This window comes from Ambystoma mexicanum, chromosome 1q (genome assembly GCF_040938575.1).
Source record: "Ambystoma mexicanum isolate Mex_15411 chromosome 1q, UKY_AmexF1_1, whole genome shotgun sequence".
Taxonomy (NCBI): Eukaryota; Metazoa; Chordata; class Amphibia; order Caudata; family Ambystomatidae; genus Ambystoma; species Ambystoma mexicanum.
The window spans coordinates 263,002,955-263,021,765 of NC_090922.1; the positions used below are offsets into that span (position 1 = coordinate 263,002,955).

The following is an 18,811-nucleotide window of genomic DNA, read 5'->3' on the forward strand; positions in this document are numbered from 1 at the left end:
TGTATGGGTGGCTGCCTGGGTGTGCCTGTATGGTGAAAGGGTGCACACTTAAATGTATAGGTGGCTGCCTGTGTGAGGGTATGGTGAAAGGGTGCACACAAATGTATGGGTGGCTGGGTGTGCGTGTACAGTGAAAGGATGCACACTTAAATGTATGGGTAGGTGCCTGGGTGTGCCTGTATGGTGAAAGAGTGCACTCTTAAATTTATGGATGGCTGAGTGTGCGTGTGTATATATGGTGAATGGTGTGTGTGCTTGTGTTCAGGGGTGCAACAAAACCTGCATTTCAGGGGGGCTAACCCTTCAAATGTTGGGAGAAGCACTAACTTCACATGTGGTGGGGAGGAGAAAACGTATTTGTGTGGGGGCATCTAACTTCTTTACGCATTTTAATGAGACTATTCTAGTGCAGTTTCAATGTTACAAGCAGTTAACTCTCTCCTTTAGGTCTGAAAGCACCCACGTATGGGCTGCTGTGAGAGTGACTGGTTTCCTGTCCTCTCTACCCTTCCAATCACTCCCCTGGCATGCAAGTACTAAACCCACATCACAATTTCAATTGCTTAGAAAATGTGGCATTTTAATGCAGGTACTAACAGTGAAATGCTGTACATTAGTACTTGCTGGGCCGGCCCTTGTTAACGGCAAAACCCAGGTGCCGTTTAACATTTGTGTCCTTTTCTGTCCAGCAACTGCTCTGTAGGTCAGCCAGGTCAAGTCAACATAGCCCACAATTTCAGTGGGTGGGTGGGGGGGGGAGGAGTGCTGAAGCCCCGTCAGCTCAATGGTGTTGCACCAGTACTTGTGTTTAATGCCTTGATTAATTATTGGTAATCTTCTTCACACCTAGCCCTATTCTTCCTCATCCCAGTACTTGTGTATGAGGTAGTACTTGTGTATGAGGCACTATGCCTTATACACAAGTACTGGGATAAGGTAGAGGTACATGAAGGTAATGCCTGACTTAGCTACCTGCAATCTTCATTACTCCTAGTCCCACTCTTCCTCATCCCAGTACTTACCAGCAAAGCAATGAGCCTCATACATAAGCAATGGGGCAAGGAAGAGGGACATCTAGGTAATTCTGGGCCAATGAGCTGATTTTGAAGGTTGGGGTAGGGGATGGGAGGGAGAAGGGATGTGTGGGGGGTGGGGTTGTGTAATAAATCATAATGGTCGCCCATGTCCATGCTAAGCATGCATGCTATGTGGTATTAGTGGCTAGAGAGGCATTTTGGTGCAGCCAGTCTAGTCATTCCTCAGTTTGGTATGACTTTTTTTAACTGGGCATTTCTGATAAAGCAGTCCTGCTAAGTGTAATTAACTAGCTAGACTGGCATTTGGGTTCTGCCAGTCTAGCCATTTCTTACTGCAGCACTGTATATTTTTCTTGGCATCTGTGATAAAATAGTATGTTATGATATGATAAGTTATATATAATGCACCTGTACACAAGCGTTTTAGGCACGACAAGACAAGGGAAGGAAAACTGAGGGTGGACAAGACAAATGATCTTACTAAGCCTTGTGTCATTCAGATCGTGCAAGTGCAAGAAAGAGAAGTGCAAGAGGAAAGGGATGGTGAAAGTGCAAGGGAGAGGGGAGGGGAAAACAGGGCAGCAATGCTCTGAGTAAGTGCCACCAGGGCGGCGCGGTTCTGGATAGTGCAAGGAGAACAAGGGACTGTAGGGTTAGAGTTACAGCCCCTAACTGCGTGGTAGGCCTGGAGGCAGTGCAAGGGTGACTGATCAAGAAAGAGCCTGGACTCAGTGAGACAGAGGGTAGCCAAGCAACCAGTTGGTACAGCGGACAGGTCGGTCAGCGGGGGAGGGAGAGAGAGAAAGAAGAGGAGAAGTGGACCGTTTTTCTGCTGCTTCCGGAGCTTCAGGTGGTCCGGCTCAAGTTTGGGAGGGTCAGGGAGGCCATTTCAGAGGGAGGCACCTGCAGGGGAGAAGGATCTACTACCCCCCCACTCTATGCCTGGAGAATCATCTAACCCTTAGGGATCGAGAAGGAAGGTATTTTGGAAGATAGCGTTGATGCAGTGCGAATCCCAGCCCCAGAAAGCCTTGTGGACAATGAAAGGGGTCTTGAATTTGAGCCTTGCAGCCACCGAGAGCCAGTGGAGAGATTTCATGGCTGGAGAGATACAGTCCCTGGGCTTGAGGCCAAGGATAAGTCTCGCAGTCCTGTTCTGGATTAGTTGCAGAGGGCGGAGAGTAGAGGAAAGCAGATTACGAAAATGGCTGTTACAGTAGTCTACCCTAGAGAGAACCAGAACTCTGGAGACAGTGAGCTTCTTGGGGAAAGTGAAAAATGGAAGAGTCCCTTTGAGGAGGTGCAGCTGGTAGTGGGACTTCTTGGCGACATCCGAGATGTGAGGAAAGAAAGAGAGAGTGGAGTTGAAGATGACACCAGCTTTTCCACGAGTTTCGGAGAGGGGAAAGTTCCAGTGGTAAAAGAATGATTACAGAAATCGGCCAAGGCTGATAAAGGGTGTCAATATGGTCCTTAATGGTTCTGGAGGAGCAGGCGAGCACCTGTTTCGCCGACACTTCCATAGATGGGACTCGTCTAGAAACCTCATCAGGTGTTAGAGAGAAAGAGGAGAAAGGAGGAGGAGAGGGAGAGATGGCCAAAGGGGGCCAAGAGAGGAAGAGGGAGAGGAAGAGGAGATAGTGGACAGGATGTCGTGAGTTTTAGCAGAGAAGCGAGAGGCCAAAGCTGTACAGAGGGCCCGTTGAGGGACCCGGAGTGGTTGAAAAAACAATAGGATTGGCCAGTTCCTTGCAGATTTTTAAGAGTTTGGCTGTGTTGTTAGAGGCCGCAGAGATGCAGGCTTGAATGTGTTCTCTCTTCTTGATGAGTCTTATTGCTTCGACTGGCATTTTGGTGCAACCAGTCTAGGCATGTCTTAATGTGGTCTGGCATGCTTTACTGTAATGTTATTATGCGTCTACACTGGTCTACATTGTGCAGCCAGTTGGACATGTTTTCATTGTGGCATGGCATTTTTAATAGCAAAGCATTAATGTTCATGTGCACTGTTGGTGACTTGCATGTACTGGATTGCTGTTACCCTACACAACAATAGCAAACACTGTGGCTTTTTAGCCAATTATTCTCAGAAAGTGTGCTGTATATTGCATTAAAACACATATTTATATTGTTCTCCTAGTGCAGTGTGTGGCATACCCCTTCAGCAACACATGTCTGAGTATTGCGCAAGCGTGGTAATCTAGGACGGCCCAGAGTGTGGTGCTACTCGTGATTTGTTGCCGAGTTGGGGGGGGCCCTCAGCATGGCTTGCAGGGGGGCCCCCAGACCCTGTGTTACGCCACTGATATAGATAACCAAGTAACCTTGCCTATCTGGCTTTATTGCGTAATTAATGTGCATCAATTTCACATGCGCAAAGCACAATGGCATTAATGTACAGTTGTTTCCCAGCATTATCAACGTCAAATAAACAGGGTAAAAAACTAAGATACGGAATGGCATGACTGTTAAACATATACAAATACATTGAGTTTCAACCAAGCAAGCTGCTCCAGCATCCCATTATGTAGCACAATGGGCCATCTTTTCATTTATTTACCCTCCTTACTGGACTCACTTGGGAGCTGTTTATGATTTAAATTACTATACATATAATTGAGAGCCTGGTGTAAAAGTAACTTATCTTTCCTTCCCTGTCTTGGGATCTTCATTAATATTCACTAACAATTAATAACAATATTCAGTACGAATGGGAAGTGGGGGGGGACTTTGAAAACAGCCAAAATAAATTCACAACGGAACAGTCCTTTTTTCTACAGATTCCTTGGGGAACCATGCCCAATGTTGTGGACTGCTCTGGTAGCAGAATGTAAACAGTGTAGTGAAGGGATATTGGCCGCACTTGGTCTGAATGCTGGGGATGAAAAGGTACCGCCACAGAATCGCCCATTGAGGGCCCACTGTTCTTCACACAACATAGGAGTGGTAAGTGTAGCACACCAGTATATATCACAGGGGAATGGATATGGGCCATAGTTAGTCAAAACAGCGGGAGTAGAATAGGGTACCGCCAAAAACAACCCTACTAAAAAACTCACCCTCCTGCATACACCATTCAAACTCCGTACTAAACACACCCACATCACTACACCTTAACAAACCGCATGCACTTCAACTCACCGCAACAACAAAACAAACCACACATAGCCATGCACAATGGCACATTACGGCTACAAACCGAAAAACACGCCTACGCTCAGCGAATGGTGTAAACTGAACTGAAGCTGCCATACTCGCACAATGGCACATGGCGGCTATGAACCAAAAAACACACCTACTCTCAGCGAACGGTGTAAACTGAACTGAAGCTGCCAACCACACCTCACAGCTCCCTTGCTCTTTTCCCCCGCTCAGTCCTACTAATTTACACTCCCTTAGCCTCTTGGCCTTACAGATCCACCAGAGTGCCAAGGGACAGTACGTGGTAAAAGAACCTTTAACTCCATGGCTTACCCGGTAGTGCCCCATCAACAGAAACATTTCCCCAACTTCGCAAAACCAGGGGAAAATTAACCCTTCTGTCCCGAGATGCGGGTGCAGCACAGATGGACCTTTAATGTCTGGAAGCAGCGAAACACAAAAAAGGAGTCAAATGGACACATTAAAACTACACTCAGAACTGTAGAGTGCTACCAGAAGTGAACCTTTGTTTTATTTAAATGTGCACCCACCAGTACATTTGACAATATATGATTCGCTTTTGTAGAGAGGTGGGATGGATGGAATAGTGGACTTGAACCGAGGTTCTTATGTTTTGGTACGGGGATCTGTGTCTGCTTGTTACACATAAATCCCAGCAGCAGCTAGTTTAACCCCCTGAGTTATCTTACAGTGATTGGAACTTATATTCGCCTTCTTTTGTTTCTGTTCTTTGTTTGAATGTTTTTCATTTATATTTAACACATCTTTTTTTCTCTCTTTCATGCAAATTGAGAAAACTCAAAAGCGTGCGTTAGGTCAATCCTTTACTTACACAAACCTTTTAAAGGTTGCTTCGTAACGTGGTTCTTAGTCCGTGCCGGACACTTATTAGAGTGAACCCTCAAATACTGTTTTGCTACCCTTTCTTATCCCACTTTAAAAAAAAGGGTGTAGCTGCAGATTTGAGGAAGGGTATATTTCACAGAAGAGCAGCTCTTGCTATCGGTCTCTCAGGGCATCGACACTACACTTAACTTGGAGAGGCTTTTAACTTTCTGTTCTGGAAGCATATTTTAAAGGTAGGGAAACGTGAAACTTATCAATACTTTAGTAAGAGACATTCCCATTTTCTAATCTCCTTGGCCCTGCCCCGTCCGAGATCCCGTTTAATACCTACATTTTAAACAAGAGTTCTACGCGGGCGGGGAGGCATAGGCAAACAGCAACGGAAGGGAGGTTGCCTGACTGAAGGTACAATCTGACACCTCCGGGCAAAGAAACCACTGAGTGGCAACCTAAATGCTGTGCAAGGCTCATGATCACACAGGGCATGCATCTCACTCACTCTGTGGGCTGATGTAACAGCAATCCTGGAAAGCTACTTTCCAGGCTGGAGGTTGAAAGTAAGATTGGCGCATCACCATTAACCGTGGGATTCCTTACCCTTCCTGCAACTACGTTCAGTTTCCATGGAGATGGAGGATGCCTCACTGGTGGACAGATTGGATTTAAATACTCTAAATAAGACCTTAATTACTAGCTAGTCAAGAACAATACATTCTTAGAAAGACCTTTCTGCAGGCTGCAATGGCTTTCAAAAGGGCTTTTATAGAAGTAAATAATATGGTATTTCTTTTTGGCATGGTTGTAGAAATCCTAGTCTTCCCCCCAGACACCACAGTTAGAATATTTTCTATTTGCTGGTGATCGCTGCTCGTGGTTTCAGGCAGCCTGGAAGGCGATTTAAATGGCCTTACTGCAGGTACTCGCATGGTATGGTTCCTCTTGGATTGGAGTGTAACCAAAAAAATGTGATGGGTGGAATGTTTTGAATAAATCTTAACCACTGGCATTGACCTGGGCAATCTTAATCAATCATCTTCTCACCCGAATGTGCCACTGCAAAAGCGGAATGGCCATGGGCAAATCATTCTTGGTACTGCCACCATTGGGCACCGTCCAGCATGAACTGTTAAGCTACGCCCCCTGTGCATGGCAACCCAAGCAACCCCGTGCATGTTTCAGCCTTGCAGCACCTCATCAGTGTGTGGCACAGTGTGCATGGGACCCACATCTGGGCATGTCCACCCTCACTTAGGGAGACCAACTTTCATCTGAGCCATTGCAGATGGGGAGCAGCAGAGCTAAACATTCTTGGTGTTTCTTCAGTGCAAATACGGACGACTACTCCGCACCAGACAGATTTGCATATAGCTGGTCCCCTTCCATAATGGTATAGATGGGCTAAAAACCAATGGCCCAGAGCACTGCCACTGGTTAAGATTCATTCAAAATCTTCCACCCATGGGACCAGGTCTGTATGTCAGTCTGCAATGTGGTGTCTGCGACAGCAGAAAGCCCTAATTCCACCATGGCGAGCTTAACTCAAGCCCATCAGTATCATTGTTCCTTTAATGTGCTTCTCCTAGACAATCAGCAAAAGGGAGGGATAGAATGAGTGGAACAACAGAGCGAGATCTTGCCAGTCTAAATCATGAAAGGAAATTCTCTGGGTACCTCCGACACACAATGCAGGATTCTTTAGCCTGGTTTCCTGGTCTTACGCTTTCACTCGAGGTTACGTGGAAGCAATGGTTCCTTGTCAAAAAGGTCAAGGGAACTTCCCTCCTTGCGACCTCCTTCTGTTTCATCATCTTTCTCCTCTCGCTAAACTGCCATCTTGGAACTGCTGTTTCCTCGTGTGCTTTGCCTGGCTCTGAGTGTGTTCTCATACTCTGCCTTTTATCCGTGTGGGGAAGTGTAATGGAAGTCAGGTGTGAGTGGTTGCTGATAATTGCCTGACCGCGCCTGACCATAGTATTGGGTCATGTCAGGTACACTACTCAGGTGTTAGTCTATTTTCCCTTAGAGCGGCCTATCAGTGAGAAAGTGTCTGTTTTGTAAAAGTGTGGGAGGGTAGAGTTCTTATATACCCTACTGGGTAGGATGGGGTAAAGGTGTTAAAGGGAAGGGGATACAGCGTCTCACCATCCGGTGTCCCACTCCCACTCCCTGAAGACCCCTCACCCAGGTGATCCTCCGGAACTGGTCCACCCCCAGGAACTGGATCCAAAGGTGATGACTGCGTCCTGGCCACCTGGATGACAGATCCCTGGGGACTAGTGGGTGAGACACCTTCCGGTTTCTCACAGTAGAATAGACCTGGAGATAAGAGTGAAGAAGGATATGGAGGTTTCCTCTGGAAGAGACACTTCACCAACTAGTGCCTACTGTGACTGTAGTAAAATATCACAGAGCTCACACCAGAAGCTCCCAAGGACCCGTGCAATCTGGAAAAGCTTGTCCTAGGTGTTGTGCAGTCTGAACCAAGCCCATGCCTCTCAAGCTAGGCAGGTGGAAGGGATCATCCGGGCATTAGACCTCAGCATTTTGGCCAGGTCGATAACAGTGGAAGGCATCAACCAAGATAAGAAAGAAGTGCTGGGCCACTTGAAATACTTTTGACTAAGACTAACACATTTGCTGGCTCTGCAGAAGGCAGAGTCTAAGGGAAGAGAGGGATAGAATGACAGGTTATGGACCTTAACCCTGCTGGAATTGCTACCTTTTCATTTGTGTGGTAAAATAAATCTGTTTGCACCCTATGTTTTGAGTCCACAGATGTCTGTTGGTCCCTTAACCGTGACACTTCCCTTAACAATATCACTGATTCCTCACGGGCTTTTATTCTCACTGCATACGTCCTCCTGTCTTTGACAGGAGGATCTGCCTTTACTAAGAGAATCTGCACTTGAGGAGGCTCCTTTGTTGTAAAGTCTCTTCAATGTTCCCTGTAAGATGTGCGCATGTGCACTTGCCCAGCTTTCCTATGGGAACCGATTGGTACAACATTAGCAGCACACAAAATTACTACCCTCTCAAGCATTCATAATGCGCAAACCACAATTTATACCTTGTATTATGGAAACAGATATTCAGAAATCTGCAATGCTTTTCTTGCAGTCTGTACAGATTCCAGGTGTTCAGAGTACTATTGAGCATAGATCTTAATAAATGCTCGGATTGCTCGTGCAAATAAGCGGTTTCAGTTAGCACTTGTATACCCAGCCCAACAATATTAGGCAGATGAGATGTTGAAAACACTCTTATTCACCTTGCAAAATATTACATTTTGTGTATACAGATTCATGACATGTTCTGGCATTTACTGAACTGTCCGATAATAACACGGCAAGGCATTAAGTATTTGTTTGTGTGCAGTGTTGTGGGTGTGCATATATCCTAATGAGTGTTTTACTGCTACAATCCCCAGTGGCACCTACCTCGCTTTTTGTTGAATTCGGTTAACTATTATTGGAGGTCAGCACATGAGTGGGCTAGGTGATCATGAGGGCAGGTTTGTTAGGAGGGGCACAGCCACATTCCTCTGGGTGAAGGAAAAAAGGAGCCACTTTTAAAATCCCATTCAGATGTTTCATTGTACAGCCCAGTGAAGGAAATTGTGTTTTTTGGATTGAGGGACAGCAATCTCTAGTAACATTTGAATAGGCTGCACCTTTGGTTTCTTTTCTGATGCTCAGTTCATGAGAGCTTTCAATATACTCATGTATTTTGTCTTTAGAGCGTCCAGCATCCCTCTGTCTTTTTAAAATGTAAAAAGTGAATTGCAGAAGGACGCCTGATTGCATGGGACTTTGAGGTAGTCAATCATCTCCCACTGCTTCTGGGGGATGTCTCAGACATCCATAGGACTCATGAGTTCTTGTATGAGGTCTGGATACAGAGGGCCAGCAGGGACAACTGGAATCAACCTCAAGGTTGCAGGAACAGGATCTGGAATCTGTTGCTATAGACCCATAGTGTCTAGTCAGCGGGTGAACTCCATTGGAGGCCCAACAAGCAATGGATGCTTCAATGTCAGTCTCTCAAAACCATTTTCTGACCATGCCATGGTATACTCACCTCATGACCCCTCGGCATCAAGGCTCTTATAACATACAGGCTCTCTCAATGTCAAAGCTCTTCAAACATGGCAAAACCTCTGAACACTTAAGTTCTCTGAATGTTTAAGCCCTCTAAACATTAGGCCTCCCACTACGTCCAGCAGTGATCGCCATGGTGATGATGATGGTGATGCTTCTGGTGCTCCGAGGGATCCTGGTGATGTCCGGAAGGGTCAATCCAGGTACCAGGATAAATAGACCCTTCCCCTTATTTGAAGGCTGTGACACGGAAACTGAGTACTTTGAAGGATTTAATTGGTGCTGTGAGGAGGCTGCAAGCATGTCCCAGAAAAAAGATGCACTACTTTGCTCATTAGCATCTTCTTAAATGTGTGCATATCTTCGTGGGCATAGGAATCGAGGACACAGGCATCATTGCTGTGTTTTCTTGATTTCCCCTCATGACAGAAAGCACAAATAACAAACACGGCTAGAATTGTGATTAAGAGGGCAAGAAGGAATCTACGCTAAGTGTAAAAGGAGTGAAGAGGACTTACATTAACAAAAACTATTGCAACGGCCAGAGGCAAATGAAAGGCTGAGTTGAACCCCCCCAAAAATGATTCAGAAAACAAAGAGTTCCAGTGTTTGGAGAGCCTTGCTGCACAAAGAAGAACTGTGAACTCCTGCCATCATTATGGTACATGGCGGGATGCTGGAGCAGTTTGGCTACCTTAGTGTGACTCTTCTTATGTGTTGAACATACGTGTGCATGGATATGGCCAAGATTTCATTTTCCACTTCCACATGGTGGCAAACATACACTTGAGTGGCCAAAAAGTTATTTTCTAAGTAAACCGGTCCTTATAGGGCAGGGCTTGCCATAAAAAGGCAGGGTGTGCTTCTCTTCATAGAAGCTTTAGGCAAATCACGGCATATGGGTCTGTTTCCGAATGGGTTTCTTTTTAATTCTTTCATTAATTCCGGTAAACAGCTGTAAAGTAGCACTAGTGTGGATTTCGAATCTGAAATTGATTAAAAATAAAGCACAGCAAAGCCAGAAAGGAAAGGTTATTTACTCCTCCATTTTAATAAGCAAGTCTTCTCTCTGTTGCTAGAAAGTATTTTGTTATTGTGAAAATTAATGAAGATCACATGATGTCAGAAATGAGCTTAACCCCATCTGGCACATCTAATGGAGCACAGAATAGACCTCTGCGGCTCCTCTTACATAGCATTTCTGACAAATAAACCATTATTGTTTTCTGTCCATTTTGTGTGCGCAAACCCCACTTTCCGAATGGAAGATTCAAACACACAACAGTAGGGAAAACGATGCAACATAGGAAGCGCTTAAAACTGCAGATGGAATATCTTCTCCACGCAGTTAAGGCGTATACCATGGGGTGTTCAAACTACATTTCTCAATAAATCAAGAATCACACTGTGCCATTTCCACTCGCAAGTCACTTGGGTGAAAACGTGGAGAGACGTGGGAGTCCTATGACGTCCCCTCAGCGCACTGTGACACCGGAGACACTCACCATGTTATGCTTGAGGATTCTTTGCACGACCGGGGTGAACACCTCAATGACGACCATGGAGCGTGGACGCTCCCTGCAGTGCTGCAAGGAAAGAAGAGAAGTTGGGTGACCATATAAGACACAGACCAGGACCCACATGATCTCTGACCATGATCCACGGAGCCACATGACCGCTACAGCATCTCTAGCTGGACCACGATAATGTTAACACAGATTGTAGAGGCCCTGCTTCGGCTAGTACAAGCACAGCGTCCACTGTCGCGCAACCCACAAAAAAAACACAGACATTACCAAATGACATGTACACGCCGGACCGACTGCTAATTAGCCGGTGGAGCGTTTTCTTCGGCACCGCCGTAGAAGCATGCTGAGCATGTGTGTGCCACTGTAGAAGGTCACCGTGGTCAAAGACTCCAACTCTGCATCAAAAGAGGCAGTCCAACCTGGACAGGTAGACACTGTTCTCCCGGCACAGAACAACATGAAATCCCAGCCGCCTTTCTGCTTTGCAGGGCTTTGTGAGGTGTAGTTTGTGACCGTAGGCACAGTGCGCATGCGTCCTCTACTTAAGGAGACGCTACAAACGTTACAATATGCAATGGAAATGTTAGAACTAAAAGTGGTCAGCTTCTCTGGTTATTACAGCAGTGGACGCCGAGCAGAATTCCGCCGGTTTTAGCTTGTCTGCGCCAATCCATCCAAGCATATCCAGATTGATTTCTCCTTTAAGGATAAAGTTTGCCCAATTTCAATACTTTGGTCCACATTGGTTACTGCACAGACAAGCTAAAAAAAGATGGAATGTTGCTGCGAGGATTCCAGTGGTGTCTACTGCATGGTGGTGTTCTGCCTTGACAGCTGGTTGGGCTTCCGTTCCTGGGCAGAGTCCTTCAGTCTCAGTCGTTATAAAGAGAGGGGGGGGAGGAGACAAGTGTTGGGGTAACATGCAACATAAAAGTCACCAAACAAAACTTGTGCTTTCGGGACACCTGAAAGTCTGGCTCTTTTATGCACTGTCAGCTACAAAATTGACGAATTGGTGATCTCTGCAAATCGCCCAAGACATCTCCTTGTGGATTGTGGCATGCTCCACACACCTTTGAATTTAACTAGACCGTAGAACATGGTTACCCTTTATGTGGCCCTAGCCAGTATGGCCATTAGTGAAGAATCATGGGAGATGTAGTCCAGAAAATCTGAAGGGCCACATAATGAGCGAGCATGCCGTAAAATAAACTATTTAGGAATGATGGAATGGGTCAAGAGGCTCAATTCAGATCCAAATCCCTCCAGTTAGAGCTGGGATTTGATTCAAACACCAAGATGCAAGTCACTCCTCCAGCAGGCTGCTTTAAAATGTTTAGTGGACCATGCGTCAAACAGAGGTTGTGTCAGGCGATTACTATCCCCATGGAGTTGTGGGTGGACCACTGTGTCCAATGGAAGACATCAGTTCAAGTCACTCAACTGAGTATCCATTGAATCTAGGGCTGCAAGTACAAAGCCATAAGGAATCAGGGCCCTGTGCTTGTACGCAGTGTACACTTAATGTTTGCTGATCAATGCAGATTCTAACAAAATTAAATGTGCCATTTGAGGCTTGAATCCAATGTTACGTCTGAGTCCCTCTCTTCCCAAGGCTCCTTTCAGATCCAGATGCCCCCCACCCTCTGCCAGGTAGAGGGATGGTATTGCCAGGGGCCCCACTGGAGTCCATTACACCGCATGGCACCAAATCATGAATCTGCCGCACAACTACCATCTCCCACCGTGGAGCAGACTTTCCTGTATTAAGCTGGCATGGTGAGGTGCTGCGATCCCCAATATTGCCTGTGCTAAAGGTAAGGCTCAAAATAAAACACAAACTGAAATAAAGAGAAGAGACATACCTTGCAGAAAAACTCACAGAGGTCGGGCGGAGGATGGTTGTTTTCCAGCAGCGGTGCAATCGCCTTAAACACATACAAAGCCTTGTTTAAGTGAGCGTCTGTCGTTAACAGATGCAAACCATTAAAACACCAATGTTCTTTATATTGTCCTTATGTTGTCTTTGTACTCTCTTCATATTGCAAGGAAAATGAGACTTCTGTAGAGAGCTAAAGGGTGTTTGGAGACTTTTTCAATCAGTGATTGACATGCACAGTCATAGCGTTTTTTTGCATAGCTCCTCAATGATGCATTGAGTTCTTTTACAGACAGTAAAGGCTCTCTTCCGAGACGGATTAATTACTATGGCAGGCGCTATGCCACAATCTAGGCCACTGGAAGGTTTCACGCTGCCCAAAGCGAAGTGCCAATTAGTCTCCCCACCACTCCTTTCACAATCTGGTCAGATTTAGGGGACAAAATGGAACCCCCCCCCTTAGTGCTCTCTACTTGAGGTGCCCCAGGCAGCTACCTAGAATTGCCTTCACCCAAAGCAAATGCTGTAGAGCAGGCAAACGCAACCTGCGTCTCCCTAGATGTTTTGGTCTAGAACGCCCATGAACCATCACCCTTGAATATGCTGGGTAAGACTAATGGGGGTTCTAGTCCACAAGAACCGAAGAGTCAAAGGTTAAAGTCCCCAGCTGTAGAGACATTACCATTTAACACTGTGTACTTTTGTGCGGGCATGGCCAAAACAAATCCCATACTTACTCAAATTTTTCTAAAGGCTCATCCTGGACAACAGCCTGGCTCATAGTTATCGGAAACTTGCAAATGGTTGACATTTCACCTGTCAGTAATGTACGTTGCATTGCCCTCAGTTTTTTTAAAGTAGCGGTGCAGGGGATAGGTACAGGGGAAGAATGCAGGTTCCGGCCAAGGTCCCAGAAAGAGAGCAGAAAGTGTGTTTCGGAAATTACTTTTGACCTAATGGCTGACTCTACGCCAAGACCCCGAACACTGTAGAAAAAATGCACTTGAACACAGCTGAACGATACACCTCGATCAGTCACTGGAAAACGCAGAATGACAAATCGAGATTATAGCTTTGTGGTGTGGGTGTAGAGGGGCCCAGGGAGCGTTGTACAGAGGGTTCCACCCGTTGATATTGAGGAGTCTGTGCATTTTTCTATAAACCTGAATTCATTTTTTTACTTTTCATTCAGAAAGTAGATTTAAAAAAAGATATACTTTTAAACTTGACCATCAACATTTTGTATTCTACATTTTCACTGATGTATAGAATTAATTCGACAATTTCAAAATAGACTCTCTCCACCTGTGTGGAAAGTGTACTTGAAATGAAAATAAAACATGAAATGGGTCTTGCATTTGGAATCAATCAGTCGATCATTAAATTGTGGCAAAAAAGCGGAACAAACTGCCCGGAAGGGAGCTGTTACATATACACTTAGATGCAAAAAGGTGGTACCCTCTGGGTAAATTGTGGCATTTGCATTGCGAAGCACAAAAGAGGCGTAATTCCCTGTACGTCTTTATTTTTGCACTTTAGTACAAATCGAGTAAACGCAGCTTGCCATTTACGCACGGAAGGAAGCGTTTATAATGGAGTCCAGCATGAAAATTCCATTCTAACATAAATCCAAGTGTTTTTGGAAGTGGAGGGGGAAATGGGAGGTGGGAACGTAATTCCCCTTCTGTTGCCGTCCCCAAACCCCCATCACCCTCGTCTCCCTCCAAAAATTCCCCCAAAACCTAGAGAAAAACATTTAAAGGTGTTAAGAAAGGCAGCCTCGTTTATACTCCAGGGACTTTGAACATGAGCTCTGTTAACAGCATTAAAGCAAAGTTGGATCCTTAAAATCTGCCTGTGGCGGAGGGCATGAGTTGCACACTTGAAGAAAACAGAGCTACCAGGGTAGCAGTCCCAATGAAAGCAGTCATGCTCTGTGAGTTGAGCTGCAGCCTCCGAAAAGTTGGGGCCAATGGAGGCCGCCGCAACCAATCACGGTAATTGCGCTCAGTGAAGACTCATGTCGCAAGTGACGAGGGCGGCAGCCAGGGAAGGAAGCATTGCTAAACAAAGGCATCGCGAGGAAAAACCCTACTTAGGCCCGAGACTATTGTAATACCTCACATCTCATCATAAATTGCTTTATCAAATAACTGACAAAAAACATTTTTAGTTGGAAAAATATAATCACATTTATTGGGGTCATCCTAACGGGAGGTCCTAACTCTGCTTAGGCCTCAATTACGCCTGGCCTACAAATACTTTTCCGGGTGGCCCTGCCATTCCCGTGTTTCATTTTAAAACCAGTGAGCGCTAGCAGATGGTTCCAGCCAGACCCTGGATGCACACCCCTTCCGCCTCCCGGGCGAAGAGAGGGTAGGCGAGGCGGAATCAGGAGGCCAGAGGGGCGGACTGCTATACCAGCTGCCCCTCTAGCACCCCCTGCAGGGGCACCTACTGAGTAAGGGAACTGACGAGTAAAAGCAGCCTCGCCTAGTGAAGCCCGCTGTGCGGAAGGGCCGCTTCCGCCACTGAGGTGAGCCGCAAACAACTAAGGTAGCCTCGGCCGCAGACAGTAGCCAAGTTTAGTGAAGGCTACAGGACCAAATGAAGAGGCCAGTGTTCAGTGACGAAAGTTGTGTCCAGTGAAGGAAGCCGGACGCTCAGTACAGGCGCCAGTGATCACATGATTGCCCAATGATGATGCTCACATGGAATGAAGCTAGGCTCAGAGAAGGCAGCCACACCCATAGAGACTAGAGACGCTGCTTAGGGTTTAACCGAATGGCGGTCTACTTGAAAGGCACTCGCGTGCAGAACGCTGCATTTTAAGGAACATTGTGTGCACGGCCCATTGTTTTTTAGGAACACACACGTCGGAGACAGGGGTGGACTGGGAACTAAAAGAGGCCCTGGAAATAATGTCTGGGGACCAAAAGAGGCCAAGGAAATAATGTCCAAAGTGGCCCTATATGACACATTTTCAGCAAGCCCAATGCTTTACCTATGAGAACATTTGGAAATACCACACAAAAGAGGCCCAGAGTGCAGAGGCCCACCGGGAAATCTCCAGAGTCCCCTATAGGCCAGTCCGCCCCTGGTCGGAGACTCTATATTTCAAGGACTGGGGACAAAATAAATGAAAGGGTTGAACAGCACTTCTGCCCTTGCCTATTGGTGAGTTACTGTTCATGGATCATTTGGTACCTGGAATAAAATATCAAGCTCTTTCCTTTTGACGAGTAAATGCCATTATTATTTATCGAAAACAAACGAATGGACAAAATGGCAAACACACATTCTAAACAGGAAGACTCCACGTGTAGGTCGATACTCACCACAATGATGTTCTCGTGCTCCTGGGTGGTCAGGTTGGTGTTCTACAACAAGAGAAAGGAGCATGTGAATGACTGCACGTGACATCTCAAGCGCGGTCAGTTATGGGGCCATGCCTAGGCCAGGCGGACCATCTGTCAGCGCTGGGGTTAGTACACACCCACACAGCGTGCTGCCATACCCACCTTACCGATGCCAGCACACCCCGCTCAATGCAATGCGATCTGCGCATTCCTGCACTGGCGTCTTCATACAAAATGTCACTAAACTAAGCAGTAGTGCAAGTCCCTATGAGTTATAAAATTAAGGCCCCTCGACAATACGCGTGCCCGGGCACACCTCCCAATGACGTTCACCCAACAATACCTGGCTGCAAATGAATACCGCGCCTTTTCCTGACGCCCGGGCACCAGTCTTTTTTTGAAGTGGTCCTGGGCGTCGGCGCAGAGCACGACACAGAAGTGTCATGAACTGTTAGCAAACCACCTGTTTTCGGAATTTACAAGCGGATTGCAAGTCTTGGCAGCATTTTCGTTAAATTGTATGATAATTGCAATTTAACTACTAAAGTGCTGCCTAAAACACCACCTTCCCTGGACTTTCTGTGATGCAGTGGCCAATGCAGATGTTAAAGGGTTGGTGCCAGTATTCAGCCCCATTAGTATTAGGGACCATACAAGTTTGATGCCATTTCTATTTTTGGATCCCTGCCGTGGCATAAAATGTACCCATAAAAGCCAACACTGTAATCCCCAGAAAAACATAACTGCTTGCGGTCCCATGCACGATAGTGTGTGAATGTCTGTAATCTGTGTCGTGATATTTACCAGTGCAATCCTCTTGCGGCTCTCCTCCAGTGAAATGAGCAGACCGCCACCAATAGAGGTACCATAATTTTGCACCAATTTCAGACTGTCGCTAATGTGGTGGAGTGCCACCAGAATGACCGCGCAAATACAGGCTTTCTAAAATTGCCGGTTGCTAGGCTAGTTTCCAGCCAATCCTAGCAACCGGCTCATAGCTTCCTAAACTGGTGCTTTTTGACCCTGCTTCGGAATAGGTGTTAATTACCAAAAATGGCAGAAACCCTTTATACGACTTTTCCGGTAATGAACACCTCGTTAAGAATGAGGCCCAGAATGTGCCTGGCGACTGAAGCATAGTGAATAGTACCAGTAGGCCAACTAAGGGTGAGAGCTGGCGGATGTGTGAGAGTGGGGGAAGTGTTCAGAATAAATATGCCTGCCCAGCCAGCCTGAAAGAAGGAATGTTCACCCTGCAGTGCCCACCCTACTTCTTCACTATCTTTCTGCATTGGTCTAATAGTCTCTTCTTTCATTCCACATGCTAGGAGACTCCGCCTTCCCTGCCAGCTTGGTAAGGAGAGATTTACCTACTTTATTCGAAAATAATGGGCTGAAAAACAGCAAAAAGTCCCTTAAACAGAAACTTGTATTTCGGTTTGCAGATAAAAAGGAAGAAAGCCTATGCATGGGTAGCAGGGGTATGGAAAGATGGAGGCCGCAGGAGAGGGAAAGATGAGGGCATGGAGGGGATCTCTAGCCCATAAAGGCGGGACGAGGAGAAATTCATTCAACAAAGAAATGAGAATAAAAGAGATGGGAACAATACAAATAAAATCGCAGTGAGATCTCTTGGTGTTCTCTGGCAACTCACTGGCCTGGAGAACACTGCTTCCTCTGGCCCAAGCACTCCTGTGTCAGCACACAAGCACCCAGATTGCTTTTACATGACAGGTGCACTCAAAAGGTAAGTTAGTCCTGCTCAATAAGCGTTTGATTTATTTTTAAGTGTTATTGTGAATATGCTGTTGCAGTGTGTAATAAGGAGGCATACACTGCAGGTAAGTGAAGATCCTTTATTGGTAACCAGCCTGAGGCAGCAGCACTCAGCCTACACAGCACCTCTTCACTACAGCTTCTAACGACCCTTCATGGAATCTCCCCTCTGAACAGAAGTAAACATGACATCAGAGAAAGAGTGGAATTCTACGAGGTAGAATTCCACTCAAGAGCAAAAGACACTTTACAACACTTCTCCCCCCTTTACCCACAACTGACGGCAAAACAACAACACATACACAGCTAAACACGATACCACAACACACACAACAGCCAACACACACATTCAACGCAACACATAATGGGAGTGCAGAATGTTCTGCTGATCCTGAATTGATGGAAATAAAGACTGCGCTCAGCAGTGGGGTTGTTGGTACTGCGTTGTCCAAATTGTATGGTCACAATCCCATCCTCATCGCCAGTGTAATAAGGAGGCATACACTGCAGGTAAGTGAAGATCCTTTATTGGTAACCAGCCTGAGGCAGCAGCACTCAGCCTACACAGCACCTCTTCACTACAGCTTCTAACAACCCTTCATGGAATCTCCCCTCTGAACAGAAGTAAACATGACATCAGAGAAAGAGTGGAATTCTACGAGGTAGAATTCCACTCAAGAGCAAAAGACACTTTATAACACTGTGCAAGGTGTACAGCTAGAAAATATCATTGGTAGCACACCAAGTTTGTCTCGGACTCTGCCAGTGCAAGAAAAATAAAGGCACGCAGAAAGAGTTTGCTTTCCGGATGATGTTACTTTGCATCCCCACAGAACCAGTAGCAAACAAAGTCCTAGCACCAGACATGCAGAGGGGCAAGCACGTAACTCTACAAAGAAGTGTCAGTGACAAACCGAACCACAGCTAGTGCACCTGCACTGCACACCTACACTGCAAAGCTGCCAATAAAGTGTGTTTGTGTTGGGGATTCATGTATAGACCACACTACGAGGACGGCTTTGGAACCCAAGTTGCTAGTTTCTATGAAAGGACAAAACAAATACTAATCTTAAGAAGACCATGACACAGTGAGGACCAATCCACATAACCTTTGAACACGTAATTT

At 46.1% G+C, this 18,811-nt stretch overlaps 1 protein-coding gene across 4 annotated transcripts in view; it reads right to left on the minus strand.

The window, feature by feature from the left end:
- The window catches only part of CMIP (c-Maf inducing protein), a 726,603-nt gene that overhangs the window by 133,163 nt on the left and 574,629 nt on the right, over nucleotides 1-18,811 (minus strand). For all 4 annotated transcript variants that reach the window (XM_069638399.1, XM_069638414.1, XM_069638407.1 and 1 more), the window contains 3 exons: nucleotides 15,889-15,930; nucleotides 12,537-12,599; nucleotides 10,648-10,728 (listed from right to left, as the gene is read on the minus strand). In XM_069638399.1, coding sequence (XP_069494500.1) covers nucleotides 10,648-10,728; nucleotides 12,537-12,599; nucleotides 15,889-15,930 — 186 coding nt within the window. The remainder of the gene's footprint in view (nucleotides 1-10,647; nucleotides 10,729-12,536; nucleotides 12,600-15,888; nucleotides 15,931-18,811) is intronic.